The sequence below is a fragment of the Spermophilus citellus genome (genome assembly GCF_964194105.1).
Source record: "Spermophilus citellus genome assembly, chromosome: 2".
Lineage (NCBI taxonomy): Eukaryota > Metazoa > Chordata > Mammalia > Rodentia > Sciuridae > Spermophilus > Spermophilus citellus.
Genome location: NC_138183.1, coordinates 71,996,662 through 72,016,273, shown reverse-complemented (window position 1 = coordinate 72,016,273; position 19,612 = coordinate 71,996,662). Strand labels below are relative to the sequence as shown.

Below are 19,612 nucleotides of genomic sequence, written 5' to 3'. Positions count from 1 at the left end.
TTTGAGTATCTCATTTTCCCTGTCCATAAAGCTGAGTAAGTGTATCTTGGACCATGATTATGAGAATATAGTGAAAGAATGTGAATAAAGTGCTTAATATGTCTGGTACACAGTAATGGTAAATAAGTTATAGCAATCATTTTTATTATTTTATTTGGTTGGCACTTAGATACACACTTGGTAGGGTTACCTGATTTAGAATTTAATAATCCTGATTTAATAATCTGAATTCTAGAATCTAGAATTCTCCTTTATCTAAATTTTACTGATTTTATTTTAAAAATAAGCTTATGGAGCTTATTTGAATATGTTGAAATTTTGTCAAGACCATGATTGGTAAATAGCTTATGAATATGAGTAGGCTGTTCTAGGTGAACTATAAGTCACAAACAAATGAAAAAAAAAACGTTTATATGAATAAATATAAAAGTATAAAATTAAAAACAGTGCAATTTTTAAAATTCATCACACTGATATTTTAAAAACAATTATATAGGTCAGAAATTAGAGGGACATAAATACATCTATGTTATTCTTGTCGGTATACATAGATACAATCCACTTGGAGGACAATTTGGAAATGCTTAGTAGGAGCCATACTGGTTTTTATATTGATTCAACATGGTAGTTCTACTTCAGGAAACACATCATAAAAAAAGGATCTATAAGATACAACATCTGTTTAAAATGTTTATAGTAGTTTTATCATTGCTATAGTTATGTAAAAATATGCAAAGAGGGAAAATTTTTGTAGGAAATTTTAAATTAATTATGTTAAATGGGTTGTATTATGAGTGATTTTTTTTCCTTTTGAACATTTGCACATATTTGATATTTATGAAATTAAATGAAAGTGGTTAGAAATTATTTCTTTTCCTTGGTAAATATTAGTGCCAAAACTACTGAAAGAATGAAGTGGTTAGTTATTTATTGGCATATTGTAAAATTGTTTCAAGGTCTGAGTTTTAGAAAAGGTAGACCTAAGTGGAAGAAAGTCTTGGATAATCTTCAGTTTAGAGCCAGGTATCTGTCTTTAAAATTAATACGACCTGAGATATATGCTGTTATATGACAGAAAAGGAGAGAACCTTAAGATAAAGAAACCAAGATTTAAAGGTCAAGACTATTTGTTTTTAAAATTACTTCTTTTTATTTTAGAATTAATAGATGTCACATGTACCCTGCTGCTTTTAAACCCAGACTTTACCACGGCATGGAATGTAAGGTATGTAGTTTTCATCAGTGATAAGATAAAATTTGTCTAGATTTCTTAAGTCTTAGAAGCTCTGTGAGTTGTTAGCTGTTTGAAAAATAAAGTGTAAACCATATGTCCAGGACATCCTAAATTTATTTCTTCAACCCCTTCTTCATAATATCTTCATAGCAATTCTAACACATAAACCATGCTCCTTTTTGCATTTCTGTGTTCAGTAAACTTTTGAGTAAAATATAAATGGCCATGTTGAGTTTTGTTTGATGTATACTTTTACTTTTCTTCCTTTCTAGGGGTCATAGGCAACTGGCATAATTGATTGGATTATAAGGTGTGTGAGAAGCTCTGCAGTACAGTAGAAAGGGCATAGGATGGGGATTCAAAGCCAAGAACTTTTAGTCTCAGTTTTATCACTAATATTGAGGGGCATAACATTCAAAAATCTCTGATACTCAGTAGTTGGGTGTCACATTTTATTTATATATTACATTCTTTGATTCTGATTATTGCAGCTTTCAAACCCAAAATATTTGATAGAAATATCACAATTCAGATCAAGATATATTTCATATTTTCCCATAGAAAAGAGCCAGAGATTATAATTCTCTATCTTTAAAGATGGCTTAAGTCATACTTTAATTTTATGTATTTTAAGCAATCACATTTTGAGTTGCTACTGAATTTCATGTGTGCAATGGACTTTTAAGAAGATAAGTTCTATTATATGTCTTTTCACACTGTCCTTTGAATAATTAATAATTAGCTATTTAAAGTATAGAATAAGATGTAAGACTTTACTTTTTTTATAATTTTAAAAATCTGATTCTCTTGTGAAAAGCATTGCAGTGGTAAAGGAATAGATTAATGTTTATTGAGAGGCTACTATATGCTTGGGGTTGTCCTGTGACTTTATATATTATGTCATGTTTCAAACAATACTTGACAACATTTGTTCATTCATCAAATATTTATCAATTAACTTATATACTAGGTGTTAGGTCCTGAGGATAGAACCATGAATAAAACAAACAAAAATTCCTATTCTTGTGGAATGTTTATTTTAAAGGGGGAAGAAAAGCAATAAGGGCATTTATAAGTGAAATATATAGCAGATCACTTGGTGATAATTCCTGTGGAGAAAAAGTAGGAAAAGAATGTAGGGAAGGCCAAACACAGAACAGGAGGAGTGGCATTACAGTTTTAAATCCGTGTCATTTGAGCAATCCTTTGATTTCTTGGGTGAAAAGCCTTCCAAAGAGAAAGAACAGCAAGTGGAAAAGCCATCAGTATTGCCTGCCAGTGTTGCTGGTTGTTCTGGGACAGCAAGGAAGCCAGTGTAGCTAGAGGATCATGAATGAATGTTAGTGTAAGAGATGTGCTCAGAGAAACAGGCCAGCTCTCACAAGGTTTAACTGTTGTAAGGACTTTGACTTTGGATAAAACAAAGTCATTCAAGGTTTTCAAGCTAAGGAGGGACATTAACTTAGGTTTTAAAACTCTGATTCCCGGGGTTGGGGTTGGGGTTGGGGTTGTGGCTCAGTGGTAGAGTACTTGTCTAGCATGTGTGAGGCACTGGGTTCGATTCTCAGCACTGCACAGTAAAAAAAGGTCCAACAACAACTAAAAAAGAAAAAAAAAGTACATATATAATATATATACAATATCAAAAAATTGAGAAGTGAAAAATGAATTTTAAAAAATCTCTTGTTTCCTGTGTGGTAATTAGACTATAAGGAGTGTAGGGAGTGGTTGGGAAGTTAGGGAGTGCTTCCAATAATTAAGGTGAGAGATGTTGAAGAACAGCTCAATAGAAATGGTAAGAAGTAGTGAAATTTTAAGCTTTAGAAAATAGGAAGAAGGGAGGCAAGTCTTACTCTGTTTTTTGCTCTGAGTTTACCAAAATGGAAACGTGTGGAAGAGGAGTATATTTGGGAGGTAGGGGTAGGGGTAAGTGCTAGTTGGCAGTTAGTAGTTTCAGTTTAGGACATGTTAGGTTTGTGTCCATGTATTTCTATATTATCTGCAGTTCAGGGAGGTGTTCTGGGCCAGATATAAATGTGGGGATTGATAACATATAGATGGTTTGAAAGCCATGAAACTGTTGGGATCTTTTTTTGGAGTGGGTATAGATAGTAAAAATAAGCAGTCCAAAGATTGAGCCCTGGGACACTATAGTATTTTAACAGTTGCATACTCCAGTACAGTAGCCATTGGCCACAAGTGGCCAAGTAACCCCAAAGTGAAATATATCAATGATTTTTATATTGATAACTCCTTGAAATTGTAAAATTTTGGATATACTGAATTAAGTGAAATACATTTGTATTTATTTCTAATATAATTTAGACAATTTAAAATCTTACATATGCTTACTTTTGTGACTCATTGTATTTCTATTGGATAGTACTGTTTTAGCATTTCAAGATGAGGAAGAATCAGCAAAGACGACTTTTAGGAAGGTACTGTGGCCTTACAGTAGAGAACTTTCTCATATGAGGGGGCCATGTCTTATTTCTTTTCCCCTTATATTTCTCTAGTGCCTGGCACATAATATATATGCGATTTGAAAGCTGGGAACTGAAAATAAGTCATGTTAAGTGAAAAAGACATGAAGATAATAGGGAGAGGGGAGTATTACATTTTTATTCATGTTGTGATATTCCTCATCGTTTGAGAAGAACTGAAAATCTCAGCAAAAAATTAACTAGCATAACATATATACAGATCTGTATATATGTGTATACACACATACATATATATATATACACACACATATATGTGCACATACACATTATTTATTGTATATTTTTAAGGCAGTGCAGTGTAGGAGAAAGAACCTACTCTTAGAGAATTTAGTTCTGTTTCATCAGTTATCAGTCAGCTTAAGGCAAAACTTTAAATTTCTCAAGAGTTTTATTTTCTTATCTGTGAACTAAAAGATTTTAAATTTTCATGTTTCTTTTGAAACTTGTTTTTTTTTTTTTTTTCATTACATGTGATTGGTCTTATGAAGGGCCATTGTCTCCTGGATGAGTAGAAAGGGAATCTTGATTTTTAAAAGTCAATTGCAGGTATGTGTTCTAGTAAATTTTATTTATTAGTATAACTGACTGATATTTAAAGACATAGAATTATGGGTAAATTTTACATTCTGAGTAGAAATCAACCAGCTTTGGAAATAAACTGGTCTAACATGTAAGGTCTCTATTACAAATCAAATACTCTGCACTTTGTTTACTTGTTTGTATATTTCTTTTTTGGGAGACATTGGGTCATTTTTTACTGTATTTTACAAACTAGTAAAAGATAATACTCCTCTAGTTCAGTTTGTAAGTGCTATGGTCTTAGGGGGAAAATAGGGGCATGAACAAGTTTTTGAGCTAGCTCTTGTAGTGAGTGATGCATATGCTGGGCTTTGTGGCACATTCTTGTAACCCCATCTATTCGAGAGGCTAAGGCAGGAAGATCACAAGTTGGAAGCTAGCCTCTGCAACTTGGAGAGATCCTGTCTCAACATTTTATTAAAAAAATAAATAAATAAATGGGATGGGGCTAGGGATGTAGCTCATTGGTAGAGCACCCCTGAATTCAATTCCCAGTATAATAAATTAATTAATTTTTAAAATTATGCTAGTTATAAAAAGCTATTTTTTCTCTTTTCAACATTTGTGGATTACTTGATGAAAGAGGTTGATTTCATAATAATATCCAATTTTTTTCATTAGTTAAAGCAAAACATCTTTAAGCAACTAGAAGAGCCAACACAAGGCTCCAGGGATTCAAGTTCTTCATTCAGAATATTGATTTAAATTGGTAACTATAATTTGAAGATTTTGTTTGGTTTTGACACTTGGAGCTAGGAAACCTTGAATGAGTTACTGAACCTCTCTAAGTCTCAGTTTCCTCATCTGTAAAATTGAGATAATATTAGATTAAACCATATGAAATTGGGTTTTTTTCTTTCTTTTTTTATTTATTTCTTACATACATGACAATAGTAGAGTGCATTACCTTCATAATTTTTCATTCACAGCACAATTTTTTTGTAACTCTGTATATAAAGTATTTTCACACCAAATTATGGCATTATGAGCTCTCTTTTTTTTTTTGCATACAATTCTTAATACACTTTTATACCACCATTCATCATATCTCTGTATATAAGGTATGTTAACACCAAATTCACATCTTCATACATGAATTTTGTATAATGATGACCCTCTCCTTCCACCATCCTAGCTATTCCCCTTCTCCCTCTCTTTCCCTTCCACCCCTATTCTCTATCTAGAGGTAATTTTCCTCCCATGCTCTCCCTCCCTATCCCACTTTGAGTCAGCCCCCTTATATCAGAGAAAACATTTCGGCATTTGTTTTTTTGGGATTGGCTAACTTCACTTAGCATAATCTGCTCTAATGCCATCCATTTCCCTGCAAATGCCATGATCTTATTGTTTTTTAGTGCTGAGTAATATTTCATTGTGTATAAATGCCACAATTTTTTTATCCATTCATCCACTGAAGGACATCTAGGTTGGCTCCACAGTTTAGCTATTGTGAATTGTGCTGCTATAAACATTGATGTGGCTGTGTCCCTGTAGTATGCTGTTTTTAGGTCCTTTGGGTATAGTCCGAGAAGAGGAATAGCTGGGTCAAATGGTGGTTCCATTCCCAGCTTTCCAAGGAATCTCCAGACTGCTTTCCAAATTGGCTGCACTAATTTGTAGTCTCACCAGCAGTGTATGAGTGTACCTTTTTCCCTGCATCCTTGCCAACACTAGTTGTTGTTTGTCTTCATAATGGCTGCCACTCTTACTGGGGTGAGATGGTATCTTAGCATAGTTTTAATTTGCATTTCTCTGATTGCTAGATATGATGAGCATTTTTCCGTATATTTGTTGATTGATTGTTTATCCTTTCTGAGAAGTGTCTGTTCAGGTCCTTGGTCCATTTGTTGATTGGATTTTGTTTTTTGGTGCTTATCTTGTTGAGCTCCTTATATACCCTAGAGATTAGAGCTCTATCTGATGTGTGAGGGGTAAAAATTTGTTCCCAAGATGTAGGCTCCCTGTTCACTTCACAGATTATTTCTTTTGCTGAGAAAAAACTTTTTAGTTTGAATCCATTCCATTTGTTGATTCTTGGTTTAAACTCTTGTGCTATAGGCATCTTATTAAGAAAGTTGGGGCCTAGCCCCACATGATGAAGATTAGGGCCTACTTTTTCTTCTATTAGATGCAGAGTTTCTGGTTTATGAAATTGGATTTGTACATTTAAAAGCAGTTGAATCTCAACATCCTAGTGTTCATTTCTAACACCATTCTCTAAGAGAAGGAATTGGTTTTCTTGGATATATGGCTGATTCTAGGATCAAGGTAGGAAGTATACAAGATGAGCCTAAAGCATCTTATAAAGGAAGAAATGTGTTCAAAAAATCAGCATGGTAAGGGTATGCTAAAGGAATATAAAACCTGTTGAAAGAGTTTTCAATAAGGCACTGAAATTATTTGAGCAACAAAGTAAATACATATCCACCCCCTTATCCTGGGGAGGTATGTGCCAAGACCCCCCAGCACATGCCTGAAGCCAAGGAGAGTATGCTTTTTTCCACCAAGTGACTAATGGGCATGGATAAAGGGATGATTGACATCCTGAGCCATACAGACGAAATTTCATCCTGCTACTCAGAATACATGCACTTTAGAATTTGTGAATTATTTCTGGAATTTTCCATTTAAAATTTTCAAAACTACAATTGATTCTGGATGACTTTAAGTTGCAGATAAAGGGGATTATTGTAGTATAGTAATGGTTTAGACCCCCATATCCATAAGTCCATACTGATATAAATGAATCAATTAATAAGTAGGGGACAAATATCTTGTTAATTTATCTTATTTATCTGGATGGTTCCCTCAAGGATTTGGAGCTTAATTCCAGACACCTTAATTGTGCAGTGTGCACTGAATAAAAAATCATAGTGACTTCCTTCCTAAAAGTACTAAAGAAATCTGACATATATTACCTCAGCCCAGTAATCCAAATCAGCATCAATAGCATCTTGATACTATGTGTCCCTACTATGCATACATGAGAATGACCCTTTAGCTGTGTGGTCCTCCACTGCCAAACCCATAACACTAATCTAATCATGAGAAATACAGTATATACAATACCTGACCAATACTTTCAAAACTATCAAGGCCATTAAAAACAATGTAAATTTGAAGAGCCTAAGAAGACATAACAACTAAATATGTGGAATCATGGATGGGACTTTGAAACAGAAAAAGGAATTTGGTAAAAACTAAGGAATTCTGAGTGAAGTGTGGACTTCCACTAATAATATATCTTTATGAATCATCAGTTTTGATAAGTGAACCACAGTAATATAAGATGCTGTTGAGGAAAACTGGGTGCAAAGTGTATAGGAATTCTCTGTATTATCCTTATAACTTTCTGTAAAAATCTGGAAGTTATAAAATAAAAAAGTTTATTTTTTTAGAAAAGTTGAATACTAGCAATTTCATGTAACTCAACAAATACTTACTATAAGATTGTTGTGGTAGTAATTAGGTAACATGTAAATCACTTAAAATAGTACCTGATTCAGGAAATGTTCTGTAGATGATAATTTTTACAAGGATGGCTGTTATTATTTTTGTTGCTTCAGACAGAGTAACTGAGATTGAGGGAAAAAAGATGGCATTTATTTAGTCAATATTTATTATGTGCCAATTGCTGAACTAACCAGTGGAAATCATAATCAAGATACAGTTTGAGATAAAAATTAGAAAAACCTAAAAAGTAAAATAAACTTTGTGGAAGTATAAAAAGTATAGTTATCTCTTAGAGAAGGGAAGCATGCTGCTTACTTTAGTAACCTCTGAAGGTTCCTGTGGGCCTGTTTAACTATAGAGAACTAGCTGATTTTCATAATGATGAACAGGAGGACTTGAAAGGAAAGTGATGAGGTTTGTTTTTTTTTCCCATATATTCTTCAGTTGTTGAACGAAATATACAGCAAAGATTAAGTTATTTTTTGAAAAGTCTGCTTTGTGGAAAATCTCATTCCTTTTATAATAAGTCCCTCATTCTTTTTCCTTCTCACCCCTTTTTAGAAGGCAGCCCTCATAATTTCTTTCCACAAAGATTATACCTAAATTATGGTACTTTCTTCACTGACTCTGTTCTCTAATCTCCAAAAAATACCAGTGCCTTTTCCCCTTCGAGTTAGTTCTCTCCATGATTATTTGATGATCCTAGCTTCATTCCTCCTCTGTAAGCAGTGTCTCATTTGGGAATTTTAACATTATTTATATCAGTGACTATCATCACAACAGCCTTTTTTTTTTAAAGCTATCTAGTAGTTTTCCAGAGCTTATCATATTAATATCTTAACTTGTTTGAGTTAGAGTACTTTTTGAATCCATGAATGAATGGAAATTTTATCTCCAGCCATATTCTTACTTGACTCTCAAATTTATTAGAGCAATTATTGTTTTTTAATTATATCTATAGGATATGCAATTGCCATAATGTAACCACTTAGTATACTTCTTTTTAAGGTGTCTTTTAAAAATTTGTTTACAACAGTAATCAACACTTAAAGTGTTCAGTCCTGCCTCTAGGAATGTTTATTAAGTTGTTTCAGACTATATTATCTTCCCCAAATGCTAATTCATTGTTCAAAAGAAATTCATTGTCCATAATTAAAGAAATTTAGTGAAGAGTTAGTTATTTAGTTAGTTAGTTAGTTAGTAAGTAAAGAGGTGACTCCCTCTTTTCTGAAGAAAAAATTTATTATATCTCTTATATCTGGGAATAAAGAAAAGCAGTTGCAAATAAGGGCAAGTCTTGAATTTAGTAAATGGAAATTAAGGTTAAAAAATAAATTCTCTATAATAGTGGATTTGAACTTTAATATTTCTCATCTGAAGGGCTATTAAAACACAGATTACTTGCCCACTGTTTCTCATTCAGTGTGTCCAGGTGAGGCCTGAACATTTGCATTTATCCTAAGTTCCAGATGAGGACTGATGTTGGAACCACGTTGAAAAGCACTGCTCCACAAAGTAGTTAAAATTACGTAGAGCAATCTTTTACCTCCTTTTTCTTCATAAATATTCCTATTTATTGTATACAAAAAAATATTACTGATCTCAGAACAGAAAACATCTAAGACTATAAAAGCAATTGACTTGCATTACATTTCTTTTTAATGATAAATAGGTTTCCTGTCCATTGAAAAGAAAATAGTCCATAAATCCATTTATTAAAATGACTATAAACCTTCTGGGTGTTGCTTCAAATTATAAAATTACTAACCTTAAAACAATTATAAAATACAAGTATTCATTGTCACTAATTAGTGTTTTCATTAAAAAGGAAGTTATTTTCCTTATCAAATAAAAATTTAGAAATAGTTTATTGCTACTAAAAAGAATTTTTTGTGGTATTTAGGAACCAAATCCATCTAATCCAATATAAGAGACTGACTCTGGTTTTGTTGAATAGAAACTTCTCTAAAATAAATTAATAATCAGCTCTACCCCAAGAAGGACATTTTAGAATTAATAAGTAAGAGCAAATGATTTGATTTTATTATAAAATAATAGATATATTGAGAATTAATTGGGAAGTATAATAAAAAATACCAGGATCTATTATGCAAAACTTATTCAAGAAAGTAAATGTTAAATTTTATTTAGTGAAAAATATGTACCAAATACTTTTGTGATGTTCTTTATAATTGCACAGAAGCTTTGGTTGGGCTTGACCATCTTTAAAACAACAAAACCTTATATATCTATTACTTCTGTTTATATTCAAGAAAGAGTGGCCCAATATATCAGGGGCCATGCAGCTATTTCACCTGGTAATACCTCTTTTGGAAACTTATCCCAAATAATAGTACAAAAGAAATAAGTTACAAGCACAAGGGTTTTTGGTTTTTCCCCACAATTCTTTTAGAATAGCAAAAAGTTAGAAGCAACCTAAAATGTAACAGTGGGAGAAAGAACATTAAATTACATCACAGCTACTGAATGAAAATTATGATCATTCACAGTGTTCATTACAAAAATTATATGGAACTGTAGGAGAATTCTTAAGATGTGGTGAGAGCAAGATATAAAATATATTTGCATGCAGGAAAGAAGGAACTATTCAAAAATAAAAATAATTCTATTTATTAGGATAATGATTCAACAGATTTTTTTTTCCTTACATTTCAATCATGTTGTGTTTGGGTTTTTTTAATATGTATATTCTTTCATTGTTGTTTGGGGGATTATTTATTTTTTGATAATGAACTAGACCATATCAAGTTCTATTTAAGAAGCTAGAGCACTTCTTGAACACTGTTGGATCTGCCTTAGAGATACTGCTCTCAGGTCATGTAACTTTTAGAAATGAGATAGGCTAGAAAACACCTTTACTACCCCAAATACTTAACTAAAGTTCTGTTGTTTATTTTAAGAACTTCTTTTTCTGCTTATTAGTTATTTTGAGATTATGAGAATACATTCTTGACAACTATGTATGACATATTTATGACAGTTTTATATGCCACAGTGGTTTGGAGTATTTTCTTTCTCTCCAATTCTTAGAAATTCACTTCACAATGAGGTTATATTAAAAGTCATTCAGAATGTTTGAATAGAAGAATAAAGTAATGTTTTGTTTTGTTTTTTAATTTTTCTTTTACAGGAAAGAGCTGATCCTCTCTGGCACTTTAAATCCAATTAAGGACTTACATCTAGGAAAACTGGCCTTAACTAAGTTTCCAAAGAGTCCAGAAACGTGGATTCACAGGTGTGATTAATTTACAGCATAGTATTCTTGTTTAGAATTAACAATGACTGGAGGAAGAAACAGCATTGTGAAGCAGGGTTGTGTGTTGATTCAAAGCATGAATTCTAAAGTCATGTTACCTACATTTCCAATCTAGGGCTATCACTGGCTACTCAAATGCTTGTAAGAAATGATTTAACCTCTTCAATTCTCAGTTTTCACATTGCTAAATGACAGTAATTATTACACTCATGTCATAGGGTTAATAGTTCAATGTAAATGGGAACACTACACATGTAACACTACCAAAGTGCCTATCATGTATTAAATACTTAGTAAACATTAGCTACTGCTAACTGTGGTAATGTGAAGACTGCATTTAGATATTCAACTACAATGAGCATCTTGCATTTGAATGTGTTAGGTTGCATTCCTGGTAAAGAAGTTGGTGGTGATTGTTATGGTTATTCAAATTAACTTATAAAGGAAGCTAAAGGCAGCTAAGACAAAGGGTGCATAGGCTGAGCTATAATTACTAGAATCGCTAATGCAAAGAGTAATTTTAAAGACCTGAGGTAGTAAGATGGAAGTAAGGACCCTCAAAATCAGGCCAACCAGAAGCTTATTTGTCTTATTTATAACTGCTTTTATTTGACTACAATTGAATGAAAAAGGTTTGCTCCCTGGTGATAATGGAGAAGTTACTCTGTAGTCTATTCTCACTAAGCCACTTATTTTTAATTGTGGGCATTTTTATTTATTTCAGTATAAGGAATTTAGGTATAATTGTTCCTTTGGCTAGCATTTCAAGGCAGCTCCTCTCAAACCACAGTTGTATTTTCTTATTTACTAGAAATTGGAATAGGCCTTAGAGAGTCATGGCATTGTGTAGGGGCTTAAAAAGGGATGGGGTCAGGGCAAGGAAAATATTAAAAATGCATTCATCAATTATTGGGTGTCTTTAGTTTTTTAATGAAGTAATAATTTTGTTAAACAAAACCTATTATTTAAACACGATGAATTGAGTTTTCTTATTCAATTTTCTGTACCTCTGGGTCAGAAATTTTTAGTCTAAAAGAATGCTTTCATAAGAGGAAAATGTTTGTACAACCAAAAGCATTAAGTAGTTAGAAATGCTTTTTACAGCTTTTGGTTTAAATGTGTGCTAGTACAGATCTTAAATAGACAAAGGGAAAAATCTATAGATAAAGACATTTTAAAACATCTTCTGATGGTTTAAATTATATTGTATTCTTTCTAGATTTTATGCTGCAATATAGAAATTTTGCATAATGAAAGCTTTCCAAGTGCAGCTTCTCATTTGCACACAAATATACATAGGGGTGAGGCATGCACATGTAATTGAAGATGTGAACCATGACTCTGCTACTAATGTTTACCAGCCATTAATTAATACTCCATAACCATCACCACTACACATAAATACACAGACTAGTTCCTTTTACATTTCTTGGCCAAATGGAGTTTGGGAGTTGTCATTCAAAACTGATGATACTCTTTTTTTGACAGATTTTAAAGTTTTAGAAAGTATTTCCTTTCCTGTTTGTCCTGTTTTAGTCATACTCCTAAATTTAATTGTCTTCAAAACAGCAAGCCCTTCTTACTTCTCTCAAAATTAGGCTTATAGATAGGACTATTTTGCATTAATAAATAAATGCAGAGAACACTGAACAAAGAATACTGTCTTTTTTCCTCTCTGGTTTATGTTCTTTCCTCGTTTTTCCCAAATGCTTCCTTAACAGGCGATGGGTGCTACAACAGCTAATTCAGGAAACTTCCTTGCCTTCCTTTGTGACCAAAGGAAGTTTGGAAACAATCCCTTCAGAGAGGACACAGCGACTAATACAAGAAGAGATGGAAGTCTGTGGTGAAGCAGCAGGGAGATATCCAAGCAATTATAATGCCTGGTCTCATCGCATCTGGGTGTTACAACACTTGGCCAAGCTAGATGTCAAGGTAGGGCTATTATTCAGTCCCAGTGGGCAGACTATCAGCCTGCCCTTTAAATTTTCGTCAAAAGAATTTAAAGCTCTAAAGGAGCATAGGAAGTAATGGTTCAGTAGCATGAACAGATCATGACTGCTGATACCCCTAGAGAACACCTGGCAATTATGGAAGTGTTTTCATTATCCACTAGTGTGGTTCTGGGGCACCAGTAAGGCTAGTGCATTGGTAGACAAAAGGAGGCTAAACCATTCAGGGAAGGTTGAGCACTCACTTTTTCCTGAAACAAGAAAATATTATTAAGCCTTTTAGAATTTGGAACTATTTTTTGGTAGTCTCTAGTTATATGCTCACTGTGCTGAATCAACTAGCTATCTTTTCCCAATATCCTCTCCTGGAAGTTGGGGAAGAAGAGGAGGTACAGAAGATACCACCCAGGTGTTCCCACATTTGACAGAGCCTGTAAATTATCTGAAGTTTCCTAGGTTCTATTCCAGGCCTAAAAATCAGAATGAGGTTGAATCCACAGATTCAGAGAATTATTTGGATGCAGTGTGAAGTTGGAACCTCTCATAACCTAATTTCAGTTTTAAAATAAGGAGATGGAGGTTTCCAAAGAATTTTAATAGTTTAGAGTTAGCCACAGTTGTACCATATATTATTCATCACTGAAATCCAGGTATCGCTTGTGTTCCTTTTTATATACTACAGCATCTCAATTCCCCCCCCCCCCCCCCCCTTTTTTTTCTTATGGCATTTTAATGCCATAAGAATCTCGAGTACTTATCTCCTTCTTCCTACATCTCCCTTTGCATGTTCTCATTCCCTATTTTATTTCCTAGCCAGAGATTCTTCCAGAACAAATAAGAGATTTTTTACTTTTAGGAGATTTTAAGCTAACAATTTTAGAAGAGAATCCCTTTTCCTTTCAGTTTATATGGCTATGAGTTTCAGGAGTGGAGTCCACCTGCTGGAGTAGAAAAAAGATTAAAACTTAGACTCCATCAAATTTTGAGTCCAAATTTTGCCCTTACCAGCTATATATAGGAAAGTGAGGCTTTAATGTCTTTACTTTGAAATGAGGAGTCTACTCTCTGCCTCTGGGTTATTTTGAGAATTATTGCCTGAATTAATTTGTGGAAAGTACTGGGCATCTCAGAGAGGTTTACTAAGTTTTAGTTTTTTTATCTGCTCTCCCATGAATAAAAAATTTAGGTAAAATTGGCTGTCAGTTTGCTTGATCAATTCAGTGTAATGTATTCATGAAAAAGTGCCAACCCCCCCATCATTCCCAGCCACTCTCCTGTGTACTGGTTGTGATAGTAAAGACAAGAACTTGCTATCAAAAAATTGAAACTGGTTCAGGAAGCAAATCAACACTTACAAAGCAGCATGTACTTGAAGAGGCTGGGGGAATCTCAGGATACATGAAGAACAGAGAAATGGCTCTTCGTCTAGGTCTTTGGAAACAGCTGAGGCTGGAAGCATGCATACAAGTTATCTGATGTGTTGTCAGTGTTATGAAGTACTTTAGAGCTGTTTATCTCAACTCCACAGTTTGATAATGGGGAGAGTAGGAGTGGAGGATAGAGCGGAGGTTTGTGGGTCCAAAGGAAGGCAGACTCCAGGTGAGCTGAGAGGTCTTTGGAAACACTCCCGCCCGCCATGTTGTAGACTTTTTCAAGTAGCATTTCATAAAATCAGGAATAAGGGACCAAGGTATAACTTTTGTTACTTGAGACCATCATATGTTAAAGATGACAGCTTATTAGTGGACTCTGGCTGAGCTGCCTGGATTTACTCATAGGCTCACATGTTGTCAGCCTTCCTTGACCTACCTTGGGAGGTGTGGGAGCCTGCTGTTCTTCCTGTCACTGCCACCACTGCAGCATCTTTTGTTCTCATTGTTTTCAGGAAAGAGTGCTGAGTTTTCAAAATCCCTTTTCTGTTGTTACAAGCCATTGGACCCAGCTAGGATAACATGTTCTGCTATGCTTTGTCTACTAGAGGAAGCAATATCAAAAGTATTAGTAATCTAGAGCAACTTAAAAATACATGAAAATAAACTGGCATTTTTTTAGTTAGAAAATTGAAAATGACTTTTTAAAGTGCTAGTATCCTGTATGACATGAGTATGAAAATAAACATTGTAAAAATTGTTATTTTAAACAGTCCTGCTTCCAGGAATTCATCATAAAGAAATAATAGGGATGTGGTATTGTGTAATGATAAAAGGTTACATTCTGTGTTCATGCAGGCTAATTTGCATCCTGACTTTACCTCCAGTTTGCTCTGTAACCTTGAGGAAGTTAGCCTCTCTTTTAATTTTTGGCTTCCTTTTCCTGTCTCATCCACTGATACACATTGAATGGACAGATTCACATGAAGTGGCTCTTACTAAGAGCCCAATAAACATTGGCCATTATATTAAATATGAGGGTCTGATATATAAAAGTAGCATTTATAATGGTTAAAAACTTGAAAGATTAATTCTCCAAAATTGAGGGACTAGGTACATTACAGTTTATCACAGATTAGAATATTTCATTGCTCCTAAACACAGTACTTAGATAATTATTTAAAGATAGATATTCACAGTAGGTTAAGGTCATAAGCTAAATATGTGGGGCACTTCATATAATTTTAGTCTATTAAGCATTGAATGAGATAATAAACACTTGTAAGTGTTTGGAACATTGCCTGGTATATAGTTAATGCTCCGCAGATATTTATATGTACATATATAATTCATGGATATTTTTCTTAATTTTATAATAAGGATATATTAATTTTTTTAGTCAAAAAGATCACAGAATAAAGAATGGCTAATAGGGTTTTTTTATATTTCTCTATGATGTCTGTGTTTAAATGAACATGTATTTTAGTAAGTTTTAAAATCTTATTTTTGAGGGGAGAGTAGGAGGGAAACTTGTTGTCAAACAGAACTACTAACCGATTTTTTAATGCTGATGTAGTATGTCACCTGAAAAAACACATGGAGTAGTTTCTTCAGAAAAGATATACAACTGGCCATGGTGACACATACCTGTAATCCCAGCAATTTGGGAGGCTGAAGCAGGAGAACTGCAAGTTCAAGACTAAACTCAGAAACTTAGTGAAGCCCTATCTCAAAGGACTTAGTGTGACCCTGTCTCAAAATAAAACATAAAAAGGGGGCTGGGGATGTGACTAGTAGTTAAGTAAGACTGGTACCAAAAAAAAAAAAAGATATACAGATGGTCAGTAAGGACATGAAAAGCCTTCAGCTTCATTAACCATCAGGGGAATGCAAATCAAAGCCACAGTGAGTGAGATACTGTTTCAAACCAACTAAAATGGCTGAAAGAAAAACAGATAATAACTAATGTTTATGAAGATATAGAGAAATTAGAGGCCTTTTTTGTTGCTAGTAGGAATGTAAAATGGTACAATTCCTGTGTTATTTCCTCACATTAAACATGGAATTTTACATATGCAAAAACGTAAGGTTAAAACCCATATATTGTATACTTTTTTTTTTTATTGGATGTTCACAACATTACAAAGCTCTTGACAAATCATATTTCATACATTAGAATCAAGTGGGTTATGAACTCCAATTTTTACCCCAAATACAGATTGCAGAATCACATCGGTTACACATCACATTTTTACATACTGCCATATTAGTGACTGTTGTATTCTGCTACCTTTCCTATCCTCTACTATCCCCCCTCCCCTCCCCTCCCATCTTCTCTCTCTACCCCATCTACTGTAATTCATTTCCCTCCATGTTTGTTATCCCATTCCCCTCATAACCTCTTAATATGTAATTTTGTATAACAATGAGGGTCTCCCTCCATTTCCATGTGATTTCCCTTTTTTTCTCCCTTTCCCTCCCGCCTCATGTCTCTGTTTAATGTTAATCTTTTCTTCCTGCTCTTCCTCCCTGTGCTGTTCTTAGTTGCTCTCATTATATCAAAGAAGACATTTGGTATTTGTTTTTTAGGGATTGGCTAGCTTCACTAAGCATAATCTGCTCTAGTGCCATCCATTTCCCTGCAAATTCCGGGATTTTGTCATTTTTTAGTGCTGCGTAATACTCCATGGTGTATAAATGCCACATTTTTTTTATCCATTCATCTATTGAAGGGCATCTGGGTTGATTCCACAGTCTAGCAATTGTGAATTGTGCTGCTATGAACATCGATGGGGCAGTATCCCTGTAGTGTGCTCTTTTAAGGTTTTCAGGAAATAGTCCGAGAAGGGCAATAGCTGGGTCAAATGGTGGTTCCATTCCCAGCTTTCCCAGGAGTCTCCATACTGCTTTCCAAATTGGCCGCACCCGTTTGCAGTCCCACCAGCAGTGTACAAGAGTACCCTTTTCCCCACATCCTTGCCAGCACTCGTTGTTGTTTGACTTCATCATGGCTGCCAATCTTACTGGGGTGAGGTGGTATCTTAGGGTGGTTTTGATTTGCATTTCCTTGACTGCTAGAGATGGTGAGCATTTTTTCATGTACTTGTTGATTGATTGTATGTCCTCCTCTGAGAAGTGTCTGTTCAGGTCCTTGGCCCATTTGTTGATTGGGTTGTTTGTTTTCTTATTGTCTAATTTTTTGAGTTCTTTGTATACTCTGGATATTAGGGCTCTATCTGAAGTGTGAGGAGTAAAAATTTGTTCCCAGGATGTAGGCTCCCTATTTACCTCTCTTATTGTTTCTCTTGCTGAGAAAAAAACTTTTCAGTATAAGAAAGTCCCATTTGTTGATTCTTGTTAATAACTCTTGTGCTATGGGTGTCCTATTAAGGAATTTTGAGCCCGTCCCCACAATCTGTAGATCGGAGCCAACTTTTTCTTCTATCAGACGGACAGTCTCTGATTTGATATCTAGCTCATTTATCCACTTTGAGTTGACTTTTGTGCATGGCGAGAGGAGGGGATTCAGTTTCATTTTGTTGCATATGGATTTCCAGTTTTCCCAACACCATTTGTTGAAGATGCTATCCTTTCTCCATTGCATGTTTTTAGCTCCTTTATCAAATATAAGATAGTTGTAGCTTTGTGGATTAGTCTCTGTGTCCTCTATTCTGTACCATTGGTCCACCCGCCTGTTCTGGTACCAGTACCATGCTGTTTTTATTACTATTGCTCTGTAATATAGTTTGAAATCTGGTATCGCTATACCACCTGATTCACACTTCCTGCTTAGAATTGTTTTTGCTATTCTGGGTCTTTTATTTTTCCATATGAATTTCATGATTGCTTTATCTATTTCTACAAGAAATGCCGTTGGGATTTTGATTGGCATTGCATTAAACCTATAGAGAACTTTTGGTAATATCGCCATTTTGATGATGTTAGTTCTGCCTATCCATCTTCTAAGATCCTCTTCTATTTCTTTCTTTAGGGTTCTGTAGTTTTCATTGTATAGGTCTTTCACCTCTTTTGTTAGGTTGATTCCCAAGTATTTTATTTTTTTTGAGGATATTGTGAATGGAGTGTTTTTCCTCATTTCCGTTTCAGAAGTTTTGTCGCTGATATACAGAAATGCCTTTGATTTATGTGTGTTGATTTTATATCCTGCCACTTTGCTGAATTCATTTATTAGTTCTAGTAGTTTTTTTGTAGACCCTTTTGGGTCTTCTAGGTATAGAATCCTGTCATCTGCAAATAGTGATAATTTAAGTTCTTCTTTTCCAATTTTTATGCCTTTAATTTCTTTCGTCTGTCTAATTGCTCTGGCCAGTGTTTCGAGAACTATATTGAATAGAAGTGGTGATAGGGGGCATCCCTGTCTTGTTCCAGATTTTAGAGGGAATGCCTTCAATTTTTCTCCATTCAGAATGATGCTAGCCTGAGGCTTAGCATAGATAGCTTTTACAATGTCGAGGTAAGTTCCTGTTATCCCTAGTTTTTCTAATGTTTTGAACATAAAGGGATGCTGTACTTTGTCAAATGCTTTTTCTGTGTCTATCGAGATGATCATGTGGTTCTTATCTTTAAGTCTATTGATGTGGTGAATAACATTTATTGATTTCCGTATATTGAACCATCCTTGCATCCCAGGGATGAATCCTACTTGATCATGGTGCACAATTTTTTTGATGTGCCTTTGTATCCGATTCGACAGAATTTTATTGAGGATTTTTGCATCTAGGTTCATTAGAGATATTGGTCTGTAGTTTTCTTTCTTTGAGGTGTCTTTGTCTGGTTTCGGAATCAGGGTGATGTTGGCCTCATAGAATGAATTTGGAAGAGCTCCCTCTTTTTCTATTTCCTGAAATAACTTGAAAAGTATTGGTATTAATTCTTCTTTAAAGGTTTTGTAGAACTCCGGTGTATACCCATCCGGTCCTGGGCTTTTCTTGGTTGGAAGTCTTTTGATTGCTTCTTCTATTTCATCTATTGATATTGGTCTGTTTAAGTTGTGAGTTTCCTCCTGACTCAGTCTGGGAAAATCATATGACTTAAGGAATTTATCGATGTCTTCACTATCTTCTATTTTATTGGAATATAGGTTTTCAAAATAATTTCTAATTGTTTTCTGTATTTCTGAAGCGTCTGTTGTAATATTGCCTTTTTCATCCCGTATGTTAGTAATTTGAGTTCTCTCTCTTCTTCTCTTCGTTAGTATGGCTAGGGGTCTGTCGATCTTATTT

General features: G+C 34.3%; 1 protein-coding gene across 1 annotated transcript in view; it reads left to right on the top strand.

Annotated features, from left to right (window-relative positions):
• Positions 1 to 19,612, top strand: part of PTAR1 (protein prenyltransferase alpha subunit repeat containing 1) — a 50,258-nt gene that overhangs the window by 19,908 nt on the left and 10,738 nt on the right. Inside the window, exons 3-5 of the mRNA XM_081278501.1 lie at positions 1,159 to 1,225; positions 10,922 to 11,026; positions 12,769 to 12,982. Of these exons, the coding sequence (XP_081134627.1) occupies positions 1,159 to 1,225; positions 10,922 to 11,026; positions 12,769 to 12,982 (386 nt within the window). The remainder of the gene's footprint in view (positions 1 to 1,158; positions 1,226 to 10,921; positions 11,027 to 12,768; positions 12,983 to 19,612) is intronic.